At 43.5% G+C, this 21,847-nt stretch overlaps 1 protein-coding gene across 1 annotated transcript; it reads right to left on the minus strand.

Annotated features, from left to right (window-relative positions):
- Positions 1-1,145: 1,145 nt before the first annotated feature.
- On the minus strand, positions 1,146-3,408 carry LOC108553345 (uncharacterized). The gene is given in 7 exon segments (XM_083287408.1): positions 1,146-1,939; positions 1,942-1,987; positions 1,990-2,090; positions 2,093-2,470; positions 2,473-2,858; positions 2,860-3,104; positions 3,326-3,408. Coding segments are annotated over 6 exon segments (1,077 nt in total). The 5' UTR covers positions 2,922-3,104; positions 3,326-3,408; the 3' UTR covers positions 1,146-1,835.
- Between the last annotated feature and the right edge of the window lie 18,439 nt (positions 3,409-21,847).

Below are 21,847 nucleotides of genomic sequence, written 5' to 3' on the forward strand. Positions count from 1 at the left end.
AATCGATGGAAATCGGGACGAAGGATCGATATATCGAGTTGACGATTTCTTCGAAATCCTAGTGTAAAACAGAGTCATGACGATTCCCCGCGTGCGTAGTAATACTGCAAGGAAATCTACGTCAGTGATGATACGATGACTCGAATCACGTCATTATCACGGATTTCGCGATTTCCCGATAACGTTTCCAGTCCCTGTCCCGATGACTCGGGGCACAAAATTCCGCGCCGACGCGAACTGCCGTGCACGACGGATAAACGCGGAATCCTCTAATAATAGAACATCCTTAATCCCTTTTCGACGAGTGGAAACTGCAGTGAAAGGAGTCTCCGACGACTCTGTCGTTCGTAATATCCGCGTGCACCATCGCGAGTCCCGGCGCGTAACTAAAAAACGCGCGCGCTAAGCGGGTCAACGCGTATGGACGAAACGCAACAATAAACGGAAGAAGAACGACATTCAAAGAACCGTAAAGTAAACCAAGAAAAACACCACGCTCGGCCGGCCTTCGTTCACCTGCTTGTACGCGGCCACGAAACACACGGTAGGTGCATTGTGCTCGTTAATGCGTTAGGAAGCGAGTAATGCCTGTCTATGGGCATAAATATTTATACAGCTCAGGCGAACCGTGATAAAAATGAAGCGACAGTGGCCCGCTAGCCAGAGGTCGCCTGGGGATCCCGCGAAAATGAGCATCCTGGAAAAAACGATTACTCACGCCGGCCGCGCGGTGAAAATGCTTATCGATGAAAATTAACATACCGCGAGCCTGTGATTTATTGCACGAGAAATGACAAGTCAATTCCGTTCCTTCTTCATTTTCTCCGAGTACCGACGATAATGCCTCGCGAGGCGGCCAGACTATCAACGCTCCGCGCGAATAGTCCTCGCGAAAATGACGATTGTCGAGAGGCGTACAGAGACGCGGAGAAACGCGAAAGAAGTACGGAATACTCGTCGTCGAGGAATGTCTTCGAAGGTGCTATTCGCATAATTGATACATTAGAAGCGGTTATGCAGACGGGGGTAATTAAAGGGTATTATGGATGAGTCAGTAACTGGAAGACGGTAATTTTACTCGATTATTATACTATTTACAACTCCGTAACTCAGAAAATCGTTTCATCCGATCAATCCTTGCGCCGACGTGCTACTATTCCACTTGCTGGACCAAACTGTAATTCGCACATAGATGGACTCGCTCGCATAGCGTTGGTGTAACCCGGATTGAGAACGTTATACACCGATTAATCTTTTGTAACATATTTCAGAACGCTTGTATATTAGAAAATACAATGACCATGTATTGTACAGATTTCGAAGGTGCTTATGTATTCGTACTTTTTGGGGGGTTTGAAATGTCCATTGGCCTTTAGTAAAGATAGGAACGAGTAAGATCTTTTGAACTCTGATATTGGGCTACCTTTATCAGCTAGGTCCTTTCAGTGACTAAGAGTCAACGGACCGTCGGTCATCCAACAGTGTAACATAATTTCAAGTTCGGTCAAAGTAAGGGATTTTTCAGTCGTTACAACGTAAATCTCTCTTTCTGGCGCTCATGATTCTTTGGACAATAGTTTAAACATTCGATAGGCAACAAACTGTCATTCACTCGATACAAAGCAAATGCTCCATTCCAACGTTTACATTCAACATTATCGCCTCTATTTCTCCAGCAGCATCGATGTCTCTCTCCGTCCCTCTCTCTCTCTCTGTCTGTTTCTCTGGTCGGCTACCGTGTTGCAGAGGGAACAATTTCAAGAGTGGCCGGTTGGCTGGCCGGGTGACTCCCCGGCGTTTCCACTTCTGCGCAATCGGGGTGATGTCGAGGGGATTTAGGAAAGCCACGGTAGCCGGCGTGTTCGCGGCGCAACCGGCAAGGACAAGAGAGCCGATCTGGCCGGTGGTGCACGGGCTAAGTATCTCTGGAGGTGTGCGTACAGTAAGTGTACGCCGTATGTGCGCGGGTGTGCGCCGATCGGCCGGCGCGAGGCGGACAGAGAAACGCGAACAAGGACGGTGGTGGCGGAGGAGGTGGAGGAGGAGGAGGAGGCGGCGGCGGAGAGAGAGGAGGAGGCAAAGGATATAAGGTACGCGAGGAAAGGTTGAAAATCTGTACGATGGAACGGGTGGATCCATTGGTAAAACTGCGAGGAATAAGAAAAAAAAGGATATAAAGAAAAGGCAAGGAGAAAGAAAGAGGGGAAGACCGGGCATGAAATAGGGTATAGTAGAAGGTGAAGCGGATTAAAAGGAAGGGAGGGATGGATACGAGAGGCCGAGGGAAAAACGCGTGGAAAAAAGACGGAAGCTCGTTTCATTCGGCGAGAGAAAGAAAGAGTGCGTTTGGCGGGGACAAGAGGTAGGCAAGCCAGAGAGAGAGTAGCGAGAGGAGCGTCGAGCCGGCGAGAGAGGGATATGGTACAGCGAGTGGCGTGCATTCTCGCGCACACGCTGCCTCCCCTCTTAGCGTGAACGCTCGCGTGCACGTGCAACAAGGTATCGTGCACGTGTGCGTGTACAAAGTAGGTCCACGAGAGCCGGAGAGACGGCGAATGAATATCGCCGTCCCCTCGGCGGCCGGTGCGACCAATCCGCGCGTAGCGCGAGCTGCGTGAAGGCGGAACGCGGCCTCTTCGCGTATATCTGCGTATTTATTATTCAGTTTGCAAATACGTGGCAAAAATGATCTCTCTCCGCGCGCCGGCTGGATCTGCCTGGCTCCGCCGAACCAGCCCGTACACCCGGGAGGTGGAGCCAGAAGGTAGGAGCAGGGCAACGACGAGATATCGGCCGTTAATTTGTTAGAAACGCCACCGGCACGGCCGATTGCACCGTCCGCAACTATGTACCTTCTGGTCTCGCGGAACGGACGGCCGCTGTTTGCCACACTCGCCCGTCTTCGCCACGCCAGACGACATTTTCTAATCGCTACCTCCGCCACACGACAAAATGTCTAGAGACTTCTGTCTGCTCGTTTCTTCAGCGCCTGGTATACCGGTCGTTGCCTCTGCGTATGCACAGTTTTAAGATGGAGTTTGGTCCAAGCTCCTTTCCCGATCACGATTCCGCTCTTTCATGCTCCAAATAATCCTCCGATATCACTGAAACGGATACAAGATAGAAGATGTACGGATATTCGGAGACGTTGGTGTAATTATCAGTTTATCAATGGTTATGATAGTTCGTACAAAATTTTAATTCCCAATCGATAGATTTCGAAGGATTTTCAAAATTGTTCTGTTTTTAACAAAATTTCACACGGGCAATTTTGATTGAAATACCACAACCGTTATTACTCTACTCCGTTATTATTATGCTTTACCTGTCTTGGTGAATACTGCTGAATACTCAAATTAAAAAGTGGAAAGTTCCTTCCTTATCCAGCCAATTAGTTTAATTTTAGAAATCGCTTCCTATTTCCCCTGTATTATTTTTTCATTTATATGAGCCACAAGAGTTTTCGTGCCTGTAAATAATAACTCGATATTGGTAAATTCTGACAAATCTGGAATTTCATACTTTCATGCGCACATAATTAAAAAAGAATGAAAGTCCATGGAAACGTAACGTTAGACTGACGAGAATGGTATGAAACGTACGAGGGATCCGAGGTAGCGAAGTTCAAGGCAGTTTCGATGAAGACGTCAATGCGAATTTTTTTAGAAGCCTTATCCAAGACAATGGAGAGTGAGGTTCCGATAGTCCGGCAACAACGGGACTCGAGCAGTAGCGGATTATTCCGCGACTCCGAAGCATGGAACAACGATCTTGGAAACGGCTTCAGGTGTTCCAATAGGCCTCTACTGCATTTGAATGCACTTGATATTGAAATTAAAGCAGAGAATCTCGTAAAATCAACATTCTTACCAATCGTCGTCTCCCCTGCATCGATTCTTCGAAAAAAGCCAAACATCTGGAATCCTGTCGGATAAATGTAACACATTTCGGCAAAATGATACTCGACATACATTCAATTTTATTAATTTTTAGTCGATTATAATACTTACCTCTTTTTATTAATACGACGAAATTTATCAAGGTTTTTAGGTTAAGACGTAAAATCTTCCTTCGAGAACCTGCGCATTATTTTCTCCTAACCTGGATGAATTTAGATTTATTATAGGTTAACGTATACAACGTACCCACTTATACCAGCTACATGTGCCATCTGTTTCTTTTCGTTGGAATCATATTTATTATCTCACCGGTCGAGTGTCACATTTCGCGTCATAACCCTAAAAGTAAAACAAAGTTACCGCACCGTTCTTCGTGTATCGGTTTACAAAATCGCATGATTACGAGTGAAACGCGTTATACGTATTTGAACATTTTTACATACCTGTAGTTTTAAGATGCAACGCATTGCGTCGATATGTTTAATTCTATCGAAGAACAATAACAGCGCCGTTAATGACGTTTCACGTCGCCACGGGGAGACGAGAATCGTCTGTTCCAATCGACCTTAGTTACGTGATAAAATGTCAAGGAACGCCACGGTCTGGAAAACCGGCGCGATGCAGGCTCGCTTCGTTGAAATGACCGGCTCGCGCGAATTTTTCTATGAACATAACCCAAGACAACGTATTCCGACATTGTCCGTTAACGCGATGTGTCTAGTACACTGGCATTGTATTCCAACGTAATAGATTCACGATCGGAAGATCTTCGCACGAAACCGATGTTGATAAGGCTCACAGAGTCAAGTGATTCATTTCCCTAATATGTCTACGCGTCGAATGACAATCGAGAATACCGTTCACGCTTCTGTTTCTCATTCGTCGATGCTTGATGGGGCAGAGGTCTCTCACATCTGAATTCTAACCTTTCGCATCGTAATATGCATCGGGTCGCGCGTCTATTATAGATTCTAATCTAATTATAACAAGTGACTGTTGTGGATGCGACGAAGATTTGTTGACACTTGTAAATTTATCTTAAGTGTATATATAGTCCGTGATTATAATATCGCGTGTAGTGTTTCGCTGATCTTCGACGATCGCGGTATATCTAATGTTACGAAAATAATAGGTTAACCCGTGCTGTCGTTTCTTTTCCTCGTTGCTAATGCTATCCGTTTATTCGTATGAAAGTTACAGCGTGTAAAATAAACCCGTTAGATCTGTTATTATTAGGTTAAATTCGTCGGTGTCTGATTTCTGTTTGTTCGAATTTAATCGTTCGAACAAATTGTACGGTACAAGTGCATCGTAAAAAAGTTTGCCGGAAAGTGATCACGGAATGTGTATCTCCTTGATAATAATGAAATTGTTTGAAACGTAACGATACGCATTTAGTATGGAATGTGCATATTCTTTATTTCGTCAACGATACTTGACGAAGAAATTACAGGAGATATTCGTGTGTCAAATGTATCGAATAATTCAGAGTATGTATTTTTATTTACATTTATTTAAATAGGTTTTATAGTTTCGTTCGCAATTCCCTATAGAATTTCTTGCAAAAATTTGACGTGTTCAGTTTCAGATTTATTGTTAACCTCTTTTATGACAAAACGTCGTATTGGTGGGCGATCGTTTTGACGGGAAATTTATGTTATACACAAAGATATATTAGGAAACACGTTTATTATAAAGCATGGTATATAACTATTTCGAAAAACATACGGTATTCGAGAGACGCGTGCATCGTGCGAATTTGACGAATAAACGCAACGTTACATACGATTCGTTCCGCAAAAACAGACTAACCCGTGCAAATACGTCCATCGAGCGAGTTTCGAAGAGAAAGAACGATAGCGTACGGCCGGTATTATTCTCCGTTCAAGACCCCGGGGGAGAGGTCTGGTTCGTGAAATTCGTTCTCACAGAGAAAGTAGAATTACGTCAGCACGCATTCAGCCGTAAAAAGAGGATCGTCGCGGCGACGCAGAACACCGTATCGTTGCTTTTCTTCGGCCTCCTGCGTTCGCCCGCCGTGGTCATTTACACCTTCTTCGCGTGTTCCTTGCACGCCATAACATTTCCGCGCGCTACGATATCATCTCCTTTCTTCTGTTCGCCTTGCATGTTCTTTGAAGTTCACCCTCCACTTCCCGATCTTAAATACTCGAGGAAGTGCCGATCGGATCGGCCGACTGAAGGCTCCTTCTTTCCGCGTGGCGAATGTCTCGAAACCGAATCGAATCCGTTGGATAAACTCGAAACACGATCTTAATGCGTAACTTTTTAACGATCCTTCAAGATTTTAAGAGAACAGCTATTAATTCTTCCCGCCTATTTTTTGTTTCAGAAATTTGTGAACATGGTGCAGGCAGTGATGCGGTCCGTCACTGGTCAGACTCCCGCCAAATTTCTCCAGGCATCATGGCGGCAGTGAAGCGCGAAATCAGTGCTCTCTGGTGGTTTGCAGGTTAGATGCGTTAACGTAGTAAGGTAAGCGCGTTATAATTTTTCATTTCTCGTGAAACATAGTTCGAATATCAAATATGGCGTACAAGTACAAGTTGTAGTACGTAGTAAATAACAGTCGATCATTCGTAAGGTTAGAAAGGCATTTCGTGGGATATTTTTAGGAATCGTTTATATATACGCGACATTCTTTGAATTTTCATATTTAAGTGCATTTCATCTAAAAAGATAACGTTATACATTTCGTTCGCACGTAAAGATTATGTTAACCGTATAAGAGTGGAACTATAAGCGTGACGGGTTACAAACCATAGCCACCGATATATATCTCTCGAATCAGTTTAACCGATGACGCAATACTTCGCGTCGCTAAATGACTACGCCAGATTGTCCACAATCGATGCCGCCCAGAAAATCATGACTCGGTGGATCATTCGTGATCCATTTACGAGACACAAATTTATTTATTAACTTTCGTTATCTCATTTCGCGTTGCCCAATATAAATCCCCCTTCGGCCTGCTTACCGCAAATTGCTCTATCAGAATAAATCACCGGTACCATAACCTCACATTACATTAATCACACGCGGTCACTTGCCGTCATATCGGATCAAAAATAATGCAAATTATAAACACGAGGAAAGGGAGTGCACAGATCGCTTAATTTAGTAATATAAATTAACAATTCGGTATGGAAGCATTAATAATTGGGGCGCGGTTTTTAAAAATACAATCTATTTATACAATCTCTAGTTCTAAATTGAACAAAAGTAATTAAGGCATTTCGAATTTTTCCTTGTGGTATTTATTATTTAATTAAAACGAACGCAATCGAAAGCAAGTATTTTCGAGGATATAATAAAATATCCTCAACCCATCGAGTTTGAAAATATTCGTATACTTCTTCCACTAATGGGCAAATGGTGTAAATAAATAGAGGAATAAAATAACGAAAGAGTTCTTGATTTTCTCTTCGGTATACCACTTCATTACCCACCGACTCGGTCTTCTCTCCACCTTAGACAATTGCGTTTAATGTTTCCACGCGGTTTTCTTCACTCCATTTCCCCTCGAAAACGCACGGTTCAAAGTTCATGGTATTTTACGCCCTACTTCCTCTGACGCACGCACCTTCAAACCGTAACGCAACCTCTCCCCGAGGTGAAACGCGACGAATTAGAATCTGCAACGGCGAGGTTTCTTAAAACGTCACAGTCGATGTAACGAATGGCCGAGTAAAGTCAGCCGGGGACGGTTCTTTCCGAGAATTCCTTTTTTCCCGACGCGTGGAACACCTTAGCGAGCCTCTTCCGGCCGCGGGAACGTTAAAGCTGGATTTTCCAGCTGAATTATTTACGTGCCTGCTTGTGAAAGCCACCCAGGTCTTCGCCCTCTTCGAACTTTCATCATCGCTGTTTCAATCAGTCGCCTTGTTCCCTCGTTATTGCCATCGTTATTGCCGTCGTCCTCGTGTCCCATTGGCAACGTGCTCGACCATATTCTCGATTCTTTATCGAGACTTTCATCGGTCTCTTTATTTCTTCGTTACGCTTCTCCGATTGTTTTTCACACCGTGTCATCGTCGTTTGTTATTGTTCGTTCAGGCGAGGTTTCTATTGTCGGTCCTTTTGGCTTTTTTGAAGTTCGTTACCATCGTCGGACGAAGTTTTTGTGCCGTGGAAAAGATGCAGACGATATGCTTGTTGCGTCCATTTGATTATCAGATGGAGATTCGTATTAGAATTACCGACCTGCAATATATCGCAAAGTACGGTACAAGAAATTATAATAATTGAAGCAATTTTAACGAAAATAAATTATATTTTTGTAGCTCCTTATTTTCATTCGATTGCATAAATATGTTATAAATTCTAGGGGTAATTTTCTAGTGGTTCTAGTGATAAACTTTTCTACGCTTAAAATTTAGGAAATTTCAGGTAAATTATGGGGACAGAAATACATAGGAAGTAAGAAATTCGTTGTAGGGGGTTAGGATAAATTTTCTGTATGGTGTTCGATGACGAGTAACGTTCATTTTAGAAAAGTAAATTTGCAGGAGAATTTTATCCATGGTTCAAATTTTTTCTAGAAAGAAGGACACCGATTAAAGTGTCTTCTGCTTCGGGAAAAAAGGAAATCGCGATGAACTAAATCCATTGCGATTGTCTGCCTAGAGTGATCGCGATATATCCCAAAGATAGACAAAAAAGGATATAATCTAATTAGCACTATTTTGGAGTTCTTTTTACCGTTAACCTCGCAACGGATATTTCCCTGACAACAATCGGTGCTAAATAAACTTCATCCGCCAAACTTCCCAGACATAAAATTCCAAAAATACATCTTCCAACGGTGCGCCATTAGAGGTTCGGTCATAAAGCAAATAGTATGTCGTTCAAGAAGCATAACAATCAATTAACAACGCTTCTTCCTTCTATCCATATCTCTTTAAAATCTGTTTATCCTTCCCCTTCCATCTCTCTTCTGTACCCCCAATTCAATTGTGTAAAGAACCCCGAATTTTTCAAGATATTGTTCTAAAAATCTCTGAAATTATCCTAAAATCGATAGAAAAATTCTGGTATATACCATTCTGCGAATTACCTGTACATATGATGCATATCTCTTTAAAATCTGTTTATTCTTCCCCTTCCATCTCTCTTCTGCCCCCCAATTCAGTTACAAAGAAGAACACCGAATGTCACTATTTTTCAAGAAATTTTTCTAAATAATTTCTGAAGTTATCCTAAAATCGATAGAAATATATAGGGAAAATAAAATAAAAATTTTGGTATATACCATTTGGCGAATTACCGATGCATGCGTATATATGTACGCACAACTGATGGTTTCCTCGAGTTTTTCCCAAAGCTGCAGCGCGTCATCCACGTCTCGGTCGGATCATCAGCGTCTAAAACACTTCTCTCTTGCATACGGTGTTTTTTCCTAGCCACGATGGCCGTAACGATCGCGCTGGTCGAGAGGGGTCCCTCCGCGTGGTTTCACGGCGGCGCGGCAGCCGTGTGCCCTCCTCGCTAGGAAATAAGAAATTTTCTTGAGAGATGCGAGCCTCTGCGAGGGAGGAGGCCTAGCCAAGCGAACATAGTTAATTTAGATTGTATCGCGTGAGAAGCAGGAAATGACGAAATATCCTGAGTGCTGACTTATACGCGGCGCACATCGTGTGTGCCTGGGCTCGTTCCTCGGCCGCGCTGCTCTTCGACTCCTCGACTCCTCGCGACCTCAGCCCCTCCGACACGCAAGGATCATCCTTTTTTTCCTATTTTTCCGCTGCGCCTATTTTTATGTTTTTCGCCATGCTTCCGCGCCAACCGCCACGTGGCCGTGAGAATTATTGACCAGTCCATTTCCACCATATATTATTTTTATTTTTATTTTTATTTTTATTTTTATTTTTATTTTTATTTTTATTTTTCCAGGTGTCCTTCTCTATTTCGTTCTCCCTACGGTTTGATTGAAGCAATTGGTGATGCTGGATGAGAAATTCCGTGTGAGTGGTATCGTTTGAAATTATTTATCAGAACGTAGCTTTCCTTTTTGAACATTTTCGTGAGATCAACGTTAGTGTTCAGTTATTCGTAGTTAGGTGCGAATCCAGTGTGCTGGTTGAAATTAACGGTTCATATTGGGAGCCTCTCAGAGGGTGTCAGTTAATATATACGTTGCTCCAATTATAAGATCTATATCGATCATTCCCTGATCAATGATATACAAATCAAGATGAGAATCAAACGGTGTCTACTCGAGTAATTTAAAATAATATTCGCAAAAATAAGATATCCTAGCATTTGGACCTGCATGATGATAAATTTCGTTAGGGGCACGTATGCGAATAATTATGTACATATCTGTTGAAATGGAATGGAAATGGGAGCAGTTGTTGCGTTTAGTTGAATAGTCGTGGCGTTAAACGTGAGTGTAGGATGGAAAAAGGGGAAGAATGTTTAGGGGAATGTGAAGGAATATAGATGGATGGGTTAGATGCTTTGTGTTTTTGCGAACCGCTTTGCTGGCGGATGTGACGCTGGAATAATTTGTCACACGCGATTGGAGACAGAGTATAATGAAGGCTCGGGTTCCGAGTAGGGCGCAATCGGTTTGGAACAGGTACCTACGTACATACTGCAAATACAGTTTGTTCTGCTGCTTGGAGTGGCATAAAATAAATTCCGTTCCTCGTCTTTGCATACCTGCTGTGCTTTCTGATTCGAAAATTCGTCTTTCGAGTGATTTTCTGGAAATCCGTCCGATTCGAAAATTTAATCGCATTTCATTCGACGTGGTTCTGAATAAATTGAATTATTACTCGATTACGAGTGACAAGATTCACGCTAGATTTAAAGTACGAATTTCAAAATTTCAGAAGAAGGGAGACAATTATCGAAAAGGAATTGATTAATATTATAATTAAAAATCGCGAAACCAAGCGATCAATAACCATAACGTCGAATTTCTTTCTTCGAGATCTAATCCGGAGCTTTAATTTTTAATTGGACGTTGAAAAATAGTAATTTAACCAGCTGTAATAAATTCAGCGTTAAGATGGGTATTCATAGTCCATATCTTCGCGATGCAGGAAAATTATAATTTGCTCCGGAATTAATTCAGAAACGAGACGATCATTTTTGAAACTGAAATTCGAAATTTGATCGGTCAGAGTTAACCCTTTGCACTCGAGAGGTGAGCTTCAGTCACCATTTCGTAAAATTTGGAAGATCGATATTAATTAATATATCAAATTTAATGTAATGTAACAGTGTGCGAAGTATCGAAGTGAAATAATTCTACAATTCTTTATTTACTGCTCGAAAAAGTATCGTAGGCTTGTTAGTAAAGAATCATTGAATTTCTACTCTTCTCTAGGCAAAAGTGGTCGAGTGTAAAGGGTTAATAGGATAGAAAGGGATTAAGGCGGCTCGATTTATTGCTGTAATGGACATTTAATTTAACCAGGCGTCGATTTAAAGACGGAAAAAGAGAGGAAAAAATATAATTGTTTAGTCTATGATCGTAGAAAGTCGTTGAATTAATTCAGCATCAGCGCGGAATTAATTATTTGTCGACAAGATAATGGAATTTTAACGATACGTAAAATACAATTATATATGATACAGGTGTAGTAACAATTAAGGCTGCCACTCATCCTTATTACATAACATTTATTTCGTTTCCGCGACAATGGTATTCCCCGCTCATTGCATAAAAATGTTCGCGATAACGTATCTGTAAAAAAAACATTTAAGGTAATACCATAGCGAGGGGTCGTAGATGCGCGATTACATATTTATAAATTAGCAGATACAACATAAAGATATAGATATAAGAGCTTAATGCCAGGCATAAAACTGGGTTTTCTCCGTTCCACTCCCATGGAGCTTGGTCACCTGAAGAGTTACTATGCCCAATTAACCCTTTGAGAACCGTACGCTTCCCGGGCATTGCCACTTCCGACGTTGCAATAGTTTTCGCCATGTAATTTTTTCGAGTTCGTCAAGGGATCTCGGTTCAATGTTTTCTATTACGCAAGATCGAGTACAAAGCCATTTCTCGAGCTTCCATTCCGTGAAATTTGACAAAGATGTCTCGCAATCGCGATCCCAGCTAATCGTCAAAGGTACCATAACCTCCGTGAGACTATAATTTTCATCCCATCGCGTCGAATCTTTTATTTTTCCTATTTCTCGTAATAATAATTATTTTTCATTTCACATATCGAAAAATATCGATAAAATTTTCGATACTTCTTGACATTTAAATTTCCCTGTATTTCCTGAAAGCCTTGGATAGCTGTGGTACTTTGTAGAGATCTACGATATTTGATATTAAATATTAAAATAACTGGAATTGCAGCTCGAGAAATCGTATAGATGTCGACACAAAGAGGTGACTTAATTTTCATTCCTCTCTTGTGCTTTCAAAGCTACGATGTACCGATCACTTAGTCAGACTAGGGAAATAGAAAAATCCTGTCACATCGGTTGATCATTTCGATGGTACAGACGTGGAACAGACGCAGGCCACGTGAATCATCGTATGAAAATTTCTACGGGATCGTAGGAACTCTATTTAGAATGAATCATACATATCAGGCGCGATAAATCTCAATAATTTATGGCGGTAAACAGCGCGCGTTAATTCATCGCATAAAAATTACCGCGAGGCATCTAATGAATACTGAATTTCTACGGTGCGATCCTACCTGTTACGATCAGTCTTAGAACCGAACTAAAGGGCACGGAACATCCGTCTGACGATTTCTGCGTCTCCTTATCTCGGCGAATCGATTGCGCCTCGACGTTGCGTATCTAGGACTCCATTTTCACACGAGCCATCGATCACGGCAGTTTCGAAATTCTCAAATTCCTCCTTTCTCTCCCTCGTACTTTCCAAGTATCATATTCAACTCGCCATGACCGTGGTAAATACGAAATATCACTGCATCGTATCCTATTATTGAGCCATTGAGCAACTCAGACATGGAGGTTCTTCGGTAAATAAGCAAACGATTCAAAGGGAAATCGATTTTATTAATTAGTACAATAGGTACGAGTATCGTGAGAACAATTGAGTAACTCGGTAAAATAAATACAGGAATTTATTTGAAATATTTTTGTGTATCGGCGAAACGCGTGGATACTGAAATCCAGAAAAGTGGGAATTAATCATTTCGGCTTGGAAATGGCGCGGCAAAAAAATAAATAATGCATCGAGTTGTTACGAGTAGTCTTTAAAATTACTCGACGAGTCCACTCGACCTGCGCAGTGAATAAGAATGTTCCAATGACGAGTCAATTGCAGAGTTAACGACTCGCCCCTCGCCGATGTTCGGAGTACTTGTCCAGGTAAACGGTGAATCCGTGGAGAGGCCAAAAAACCGAGCTTCCATCGACGAAACGTGCAACGTCGAACAGCTGGTTCGCGAAGGCTCGAACATCGTGTTACGAGTCACTTTAAATTCATTATGCGGTCACGTATTATTACCTGGCCAGTAATTTTTAGTAATTTCGCGATTAAATCGCGTTCTGCTAAACTATTTTAATAACGCGTGTTCGCGCCCGCACGCTCGCCCGCTACCGTTTGCTATGGACTAAAGGATGAAGAGAGAGAAGGAGAAGCAACGATGAAAGGAGGGTAAAAGGAGACGAAAAGGCGGAGAAACGATCCTGGCGGATCCTTCACCTGTGACCCGAGAAGCTCACGACGTGTGACCGTCAGCGAGGAATAAATCGAGAAGTCAGCACGGACACTGTGCTGTCTAGACCTAGACAGAGTGCAGGCTGAAAAGTTGCTCCAGTTCGAGGCGAAACTGTGTTGCACAGTTTCGTTTTAGCTGCCTCGAGAAGCCCGGACGCCTGGCGTCCTGCGAGGAATCGCGCGGGAAAAACGAAGGAAACCGTGAAACGTAGGATTTCTTTCCTTTTATGAATTATACATCTATCGACTCTATTCCGTAGGAAGCAATTATTTGAATATCTTTGCATTTCTGAACGTGTTCGTCTCGGCTTCGTTCAATCTGCTGCCAAGTCAGGGCTCGGACGAGGCAGTGCGTGGCAAGACAACGCAAGGCAGGCGGGTGGGCACCTTTAAAACGCCATTATATTCCAGCCTGCATAATCGCGCATCTTTCCCTCGAAGTCAGTGAACAACGGAAAATTTACAATCTCAGTTGAAAAGCAGTTATAAGCGCTACCGTGAGCATCGATAATATTCCAGAAGCTCATTAGCGATCCAGGAACGTCTATCCCCTTCCTAGCCGGGAGTAATTATCTGTTACAACCTAGCCAGCGTACGTACACAGCGTATAACAGCAGATCAGCGCAACGATTAAGCTCAAAAATAGTTCATGGGAACCCAGGTAAGCTAATCTCCATCGCATTAGCGTTGTTCCATACGTATAAAATGCTTTCCAAGGAGGAAGCACCTGCACGCATCTTTACCGCTCCCGGGGTCATCACTTTCGAAAGCGAACCGGCCACCTTTGCCGTCTGCTCGCTATACCAATTCAATCGACTTATTCTAATTGCTATCTGACCCACAAATCACCGAAGGTCTGTGCAACCGGTTGGGAATGTCAGGACGTCGAGGGGGCCTGCAAACATTCGCGAAAACGCCGCTTCTAACTTCTACTCGCGATATTTCTATCTCTGTACTATAGGATTCCTAATTTTCTTTATCTTTCCATGCCTTCTACTTCGTTGTAGTCAAATTACGTTGAAATTCCTGTATCTCTAAAATTAGAAGACTCTTTGAAAATCGTATAACCTTCTCGATTCGTCACTCTTCATTTTTGCGACGATTTCTGGTTCGTTAGGTTAGGTTAGGTGTCGATGCTCGAATTAGGTTCTCGAGATCAGATTTCATCTTGGGAAATGAATAATTTCCTATATTTATAGTCCGCAATTAAAAATGTAACGAAGTCGCCAGCCGGTGGAAGATTAGATGCGAGCGCGGTGGCGCTAGCGTTACAAAATGGCCGAATTAGACGCGGAAGGCGTGTTGGAAAGCTTGGATGCGCGGGGTAAAAGTAGAGGAATATAATTGCGCAGGATGGTTCATCGTCGAATATTGTGAAATCGAAGTTAACGTTACCAGAGGCAGAAAATAAGGTTTATCTTTACGACCGATTTGTGAGTTCGAGCTGATTCCATTATTCTTTGTTTCCGTGTATGCTATTAATGATCAGAGTAAACACCGACTAACGAATTGAAGATTTTTCACCCGTTTCCCCGCGAAGCGTGTCTTAACAGCCCGATCGGAGCATTTATTAAAACTTCATACCCTCTTGCCCATTCGGAAGAGACGTAACGAACAAGTAGCCCCAATTAAGAGCGAACGCAAAACAATTACGACCGGTTAAACCGTATCTATCATCGTCGAGGCTCGTATCTCTCTGCCGTTTTACGCCAGCCGGTTCATTTTTTACGTCCATTAACCTATCAGCGAGTGTTTCCCTCGGTGAGCAAATAACGAATCATTAATCACTTTTCGCGCAATAAAATTGTCATTGAACAAACGGCTACGGATGCTTCAGCCAGCGATTCCGCCTGGAACACTAGACTGGAACAAAAATTTAAAGCAATCGCTACGAATAACGAGATATCTCATCCTCCCGTGCTCAACTGTGGCACGAAGCAATGCAATTCTCCGTTTCTTTCCTCGTCTAATTGCAATCGATATTTTACCAGAAGATCCAATTTTTACCTCAATTTTTTCGTAAATTATCCTTTCATAAATAAGAGTTCGAGCGTTAACTCTGATAATCTATTAGGAGCCTACATTGGCAAGATTGGTTGGGCTGTAGATTGGGATTGTAGGTTTACAGTTAAAACGATACGTTTTTAATTTTCGGTCTTTAAGCAAATTATCGCTCCTCTCTCGGATATCTCGTATAATAGTTTCACGGATAAAACGGTATATAAGAATTTTCGTATTAATTCGTAAGTGACCGTGTTTTATACCTAATCCTCGATATTACAGCTTGGCTACCTTGCTCGGTAACGTCACCAAAAATTCCTCATAAAATCAGTACTATTTAAAGATTCTAGATAGATATAGATTTTGAACTATGTGCATATATGCTTCTTTCATACATGTCTGTAGAACCTCAATTTCTCATCGACTATTCACGGTTAGTAGAACAAAGTATCCAAGAGTTCTCACGTATTGCCATCCAAACTTATCCTGCTCATATTTAAGGCTATCAAGGAATAGTCTTGCAATAACGAATCTTCTAAATAGTCGAAGATTTCGAGACCTAGAGGTGTCTATGTGATGTCAATCCTTGATCGATCTTCTCTTCACGGTCAGTAGCGAAATATCCAAAGTATCCAAGAGGTCTCACGAATTGTCATCCAAAATTCTCTTCTTCGCTTTTAAAGCTACCAAGAATAGGAACCTAGGAACCCTTGAATAGAAGTTGTGGAACCCTGTGAATAGAATTCGAGAAGTTTCGAGAGAGTGAGTGGAAGAGCTAGGTTGACCAAGTAGCCTTTATTCGCTGACAGATCCTAGGAACCCTTGAATAGGGAACCTTCGAGAAGTTTCGAGAGAGTGAGTGGAAGAGCTAGGTTGACCAAGTAGCCTTTATTCGCTGACTCCTGACCCCTTCTTCGTCACCCTGTGGATTAACAAAGCATCTGGGAGCGACACGGTGGAACACGGACCAGTATCACAGCAGCGTACGATAAGCAAGGTCGCGAGTCAGAGTCGTGCGCTCTGTTTCGCGAAATTTACGATCGTTGGATGTCTGGTGCACGTTAGGACCGCGGGAAAAATGGCTCGGTTCGCCACCGAGCCGACCTACCTACCAACCCTACGATCCATCCGCACACGCTCGTACGGTGCACGAATGCAAGTAAGTAGAGAGGTTTCGTGGTGGACCCGGGAGTCGTTTCTCGACGAGGCGTTCTACCACCCGCAACCGACAACAGGCCAGGCCGGGGCAGAGTCTTAGGCCAGGCCAGGCCAGCGAGGAGTCGTGTAAGAAGGGGTTAAGAAACTCTCGAACTAAAGTGCCTACACCGGAAGCAGGGGCCTTGCTTTCTGGGCTAATAACCCTACTCACATCGACACGCGGCATCTGCGTGCGCGTGTACACGCTTAGACGAGAGTACAGCGAGAGAGAGAGAAAGAGAGAGAGAAAGGTGGAGAACTAATGGAGGCGTGCTAGTGGTGGAAGAGGGAAAAAGAGGCGCGATACACGACGGGGAAACCTTGCGCCTCGGCGTGTGTGTGCGCCAGCGGAATACACGCACACGCTGACGCGGATCCCTTATCAGCGTGCACAGCCAGATTTTATGTGCGATCGACTAACTGACCTGGGGATTCGTACGCAAATCGCTTCTCTTGTACGAACTTGTACAATTAGCGAGAAAGTGATTTACTTGGAAACCAAGTATTCCGAAATTCGTGAAAATTTGATTTCGGTTAAATGAAACATATCGTTGGGTATTTCAGGTGCGAGGATATTGTTACCACGAGAGTCGCGAGGTATGGATACCTGTATTTCGTATGAAATTGTTGGAGCAATTTCAAGGTCGTTTTCCTCAGTTGGCTGTTATATTTATTCGCGTTATGTTTATTCATAGTACCTGTGTTTGTATGAGATATTACGGTCTTTTCAATACGATATAGAATTCGCGCGAGTTTATAGTTCCAATGCGTAGATTGCAAAATTTATATCCACATTTTTTTCCTGTTTTTTTTTTTTTTTTTTTTTTTTTTTTTTTTTTTAGAATTATTTAACTCGTAAGTTATGCTCGGAGTGCGTGTAAAATCGAAAATGAATTAATCAGGTTATATTATTATCTGTATTTATTAGAAAATCCGTGAAACACGCGTAGATCTCTATGACCACGGTGTCTAGAAGGCTATCGCTATCGCCGCGATCTTTACAACATTGTTCGTAGTACGATCTCGGCAATCACGCACCGATCGTAATTAATATCGGAATTAAAGGAATAAATACCCGGCGGGATTGTAATATAATTTCTTGCGGTTAATATTCATAGGATTCGATACAGTTACTCGAAGGCAGTTCCACCCGTACACACCTGTGGGTCACTGAAGTATTCGGAGGCAACGATCCAAGGTATACCATATTTCACGAGCTAAACCATTTCGAATAATCCTCTCCGCCGCTGCCACACTACGCAATTACCGGCTTTATCTTCATCTGCCCGTGTTTCCATAAAGTGCAAATTCTTGCGGGAATTCTAGTTACTCGTGAAAAATTAATATCTTTTTTCTCACGGTGTTCCGAATAAACCGTGGATATACGGTTAAGCCACCAATTAAATGCAGAATTAACCCGAATACGGTGCTTCTCCTCCGCCAGCGGCGAAGATAAGCCTGGCGCGTACGTGCGTTGCTCGGGCCGCGAGCTACTTAATAAAACGAAATTAATTTGTAATTACGTTAACCCGGATGCGACCCGTTCCCCACGTACCCCGTCCGATATCCACGCAGAAAACTATCAAAGTTCCGCGTTCGTTTCAAGCCTCGTCGCAAAAACACGGCGACATAAAGATCTCGGCATCGAAGTCTCCGCTGTTTTACGGCGTCCATCTTTCTTTTTCTCTTATTCCATCTTTTCCTTTTCTCGTTTCTTTTATATATTTTTTCCCCTCGTCGTAGCAGCCGGGTATCTCGAACGCTGTCGCTTCGTGGCGAATACTTAACGCAACGTTTAATTACACAGACGAGGAGAGCGAGGGAGCGAGAAGGAGAGGCGAGAGGACAGAGAGAGGGAGAGGAAGACGACGAAACCCTTATTCGTTATCACGGAAAACGGTACAGTATCCCGTTTTCTGCTTCCTCCGGTCTCACGTAACGAATTAAGCACCTGTACGTGGGATTAGAAGGTTTCGGCTGACATGCCCATATCTTCCTCTCTCTCTCTCTTTCTCTCTCTCGTTCCACCATACCGTCTCTCCCTCTCTCCTCTCGCTTCTCTCTCTTTCTCTCTCTCGCGCTTTATCTTACTCCCCGATTCCTCTCTCCCTTTCCCGTTCCCTCCGACCTCTTTGTCCTTTTCTGCCCGCCATCTCTTCCACCCGCCTTCCACGATCCGCCTTCTCTGTCTCTGTCTGTTTCCCAGTCGCTTGACACATTCGCGCGGAGAAAATGCAGCGAGCTCTCCCGTAGCCACGTATATATAGGAAGGGAACGGATGTCTGGTGTGTAAGGAACCGCTAAAATGGTGTTCGCTCTTATCCGAAGATCTAGAGCGGCGATGCGAAGAGAGGCACGCGGAGGGCTATACGTAAGGTAAAAGGGGGCTCATGACTGGTTGGTCGGTCGGTCGGTTGGTTGGTTGGTTGGTTCGTTCGTTCGTTCGTTCGTTCGTTCGTTCGTTCCTTCGTCGTCGTTGTTGTTGTTGGCTGTCTGGTTGGGTTGGTTAGTGCCGTTACCAGAAAGAGGCCACCTAGGTTCGCAAGCAGCCGAGTTAAACCTCGAACTTTCTTCGTAATGAGACACCAGCCACGAAATGACAAACGTAATTAAAGCAGACGTATAGCGAGAGAGAGAGACGGGAGGTCAGGGATCCCTCCAGGTGCCCCCTCGAGGAAACAGAACAACCGTATCACGGGGATTTTCACAATGGGAAACGCGTCGTTGCTCTTTCGCTCGTCACCGTGAGGTCTGGTGGAATGCCACGGATCGACCACGTCCGGACAACCGGGTCCCATTCAGAGTCTTCTGCCAGTCATTTTGGAACCGCCTCGCGACGCGATCTTCCACTCTCTTTATTCGTCCTCGTAATTTTATCTCCGCCAGCGATCTTCCCTTTTCATTTCATCCGCGTAATTCAACCATCGATTCTACCTGTTCCGCATGTTTTTACCTTCCACTCGACGTTCTACCATTGATACGGACGGCTGATGCTACTGCGAGTGGCGAGCATTGCGCAATCTCGTGTACGTATGCAACTGGCTTATTATTATAATGGTACTTCCCTGGTTCAGATTATCCATGTTAATTCCAGCCGAACCGTCGTAAACTGGTAATCCCACGTGCCGTGATTTCATTCGCTTTTAATCGGTAATTCCAACAGATCTTCCTGTACTCTCTGGGATCGAGCCTCTCCACGTGATGATCTTTCTTCCCGATGAACGACTAATGATTATTGCGCGATGATACCAACATTGATTGCAGTGAAACGCTTTTCTCGTAATAGCTGCGAATATTAAACGATCGCGATTCGATCTCGATCGAGAGATCGGCTCGAGGACCACCGGTAGGTTCCACCATAGTCGCTCCAATTAAATTTCACAGTGTTACTTGTATCATGGTCGTTCAGTCTGACGATTAATTCGATATTCCACCGTCGTCGTTTTATTTCCTCCCGAGGTATTTGGATGCACGAATGTCAGTGGCTGCGAAGACGCAGAGGCGCGTAAACGGAGTAGCAAGGTATAGGAAATTTGGGGCTAGTTCGTAGGATGTGGGAGTTTTTCAGGCAATCGGAGATTCAACCTTGCCCCGTTTTACGTCTCCTCCGAACACAACAATGGAAACGCAATGGTACAACACATTTCACTTTTTCGCAACGCGTGTACCGGGGAGCCTAAAAGTATTGCGCGATTTCCTTCGTCTTGCCGCGAGAGAACTCGCCTCGTAGACACAATGTAGATTTGGCCGTGTACCGTAAAAGCGTAATTATCATCTTTCGAAACGTGCCGGTGTCTTTCCAGAAACGTCGGCCCGTTTCCTCTCGGAATAAAAAGGAAAAAGAAAAAAGGAACAGCGTAATCCTGGCTTTGAACGTTCCTGCGCGCATTTTTCGCGAGAAATCTTCCTTCGATGATGGGAGTAGGGTAAAATTACGCGAAGGACGTGTAAGGTGGAAAATAGTATTATTATCGTTCCAGGTGTTGGAGTAAAAAGTCAAGGCTTTAAAGCTACGCGATATTCGGGAAAATGACTTGCAATAATTTTTTTAATAATTTTCTACAATTTTCTCGAAATTTTTTTGAGACGGTGACACACTGATCTCGAATCTTAAATGCATTCGCGTACGTTACCGGTACTTTGCACACACCTATTCTTACCGTAAGAATTTTTCTCGCTAAAAGGTAAGTTAAGAGCAAAACGGAAAGCGAGAAATTAAATAATCGGATAATTATGGAATTTACAGAGTAAATTTTAAAAGGAGTCATTTGGCACGTCTTAGTACGTTTAGTATTAATGATGTCTTTATACTTTTCTTTCACGAAGTATCCTGTGTTGTTCTCCCTGTCATACTCTTCCTACTTTCCCCAGAGTTCCCTCTGCTCCTATTCAGGGCTCCAATTTTATAACACAGTTTCTATAATTCACGCTTGGCTACGCTAGATAAGATAATCAAGTTCTCACCTATCTTCGCGCGATAATTTTTCACACGGTACATACCATTCTTCCACGTTTCTCGTTTTCAAACCAATTATTTACTCGATAGCCTAGATATTAAAATTATTCAGGTAGCGCTCCGGTTGGTTTAATCCGGATTATCGGATTCTCGAGGAAGTACTTGGTTTCCCCAACCGAGGATCATAGAAGCTTCGATATTTTCCCTAGGAACTAGTTTCGCTAGGTGAAATTCCAAAACTGTTTTCATCGTCGTGTACGCGTATTTACTCGGTATCGATAGCGGAGTTTGCGCAGGAACAGAGTAGGAACGTTCTCGCATAATTTCCAAGGGGTTAGAGCTCGTTTTGGTTTTTCCACGAAAGAGCTCTCCACCGTGGTGGCTGTACGCAGATAAGGAGCATCGATCGGATCGACTGGATCGGAAGTAGCCCATCCTCGGCTCGAGTAGCTCGATAAGACGCGCGAATCGCGCGCGAAATGCCGATGCTTATTTATTGGCAGTCGCGTTCCTGCGTGCGGAACGCCGTGCCGTGGCTTCCACGCGAACCCGACCGAATACTTTTCTGTGATTCCAACCATCCCGAAGCCACGGACCGCGTTACAT

The sequence above is a fragment of the Eufriesea mexicana genome, unplaced genomic scaffold (genome assembly GCF_001483705.2).
Source record: "Eufriesea mexicana isolate 0111107269 unplaced genomic scaffold, ASM148370v2 scaffold10264, whole genome shotgun sequence".
Lineage (NCBI taxonomy): Eukaryota > Metazoa > Arthropoda > Insecta > Hymenoptera > Apidae > Eufriesea > Eufriesea mexicana.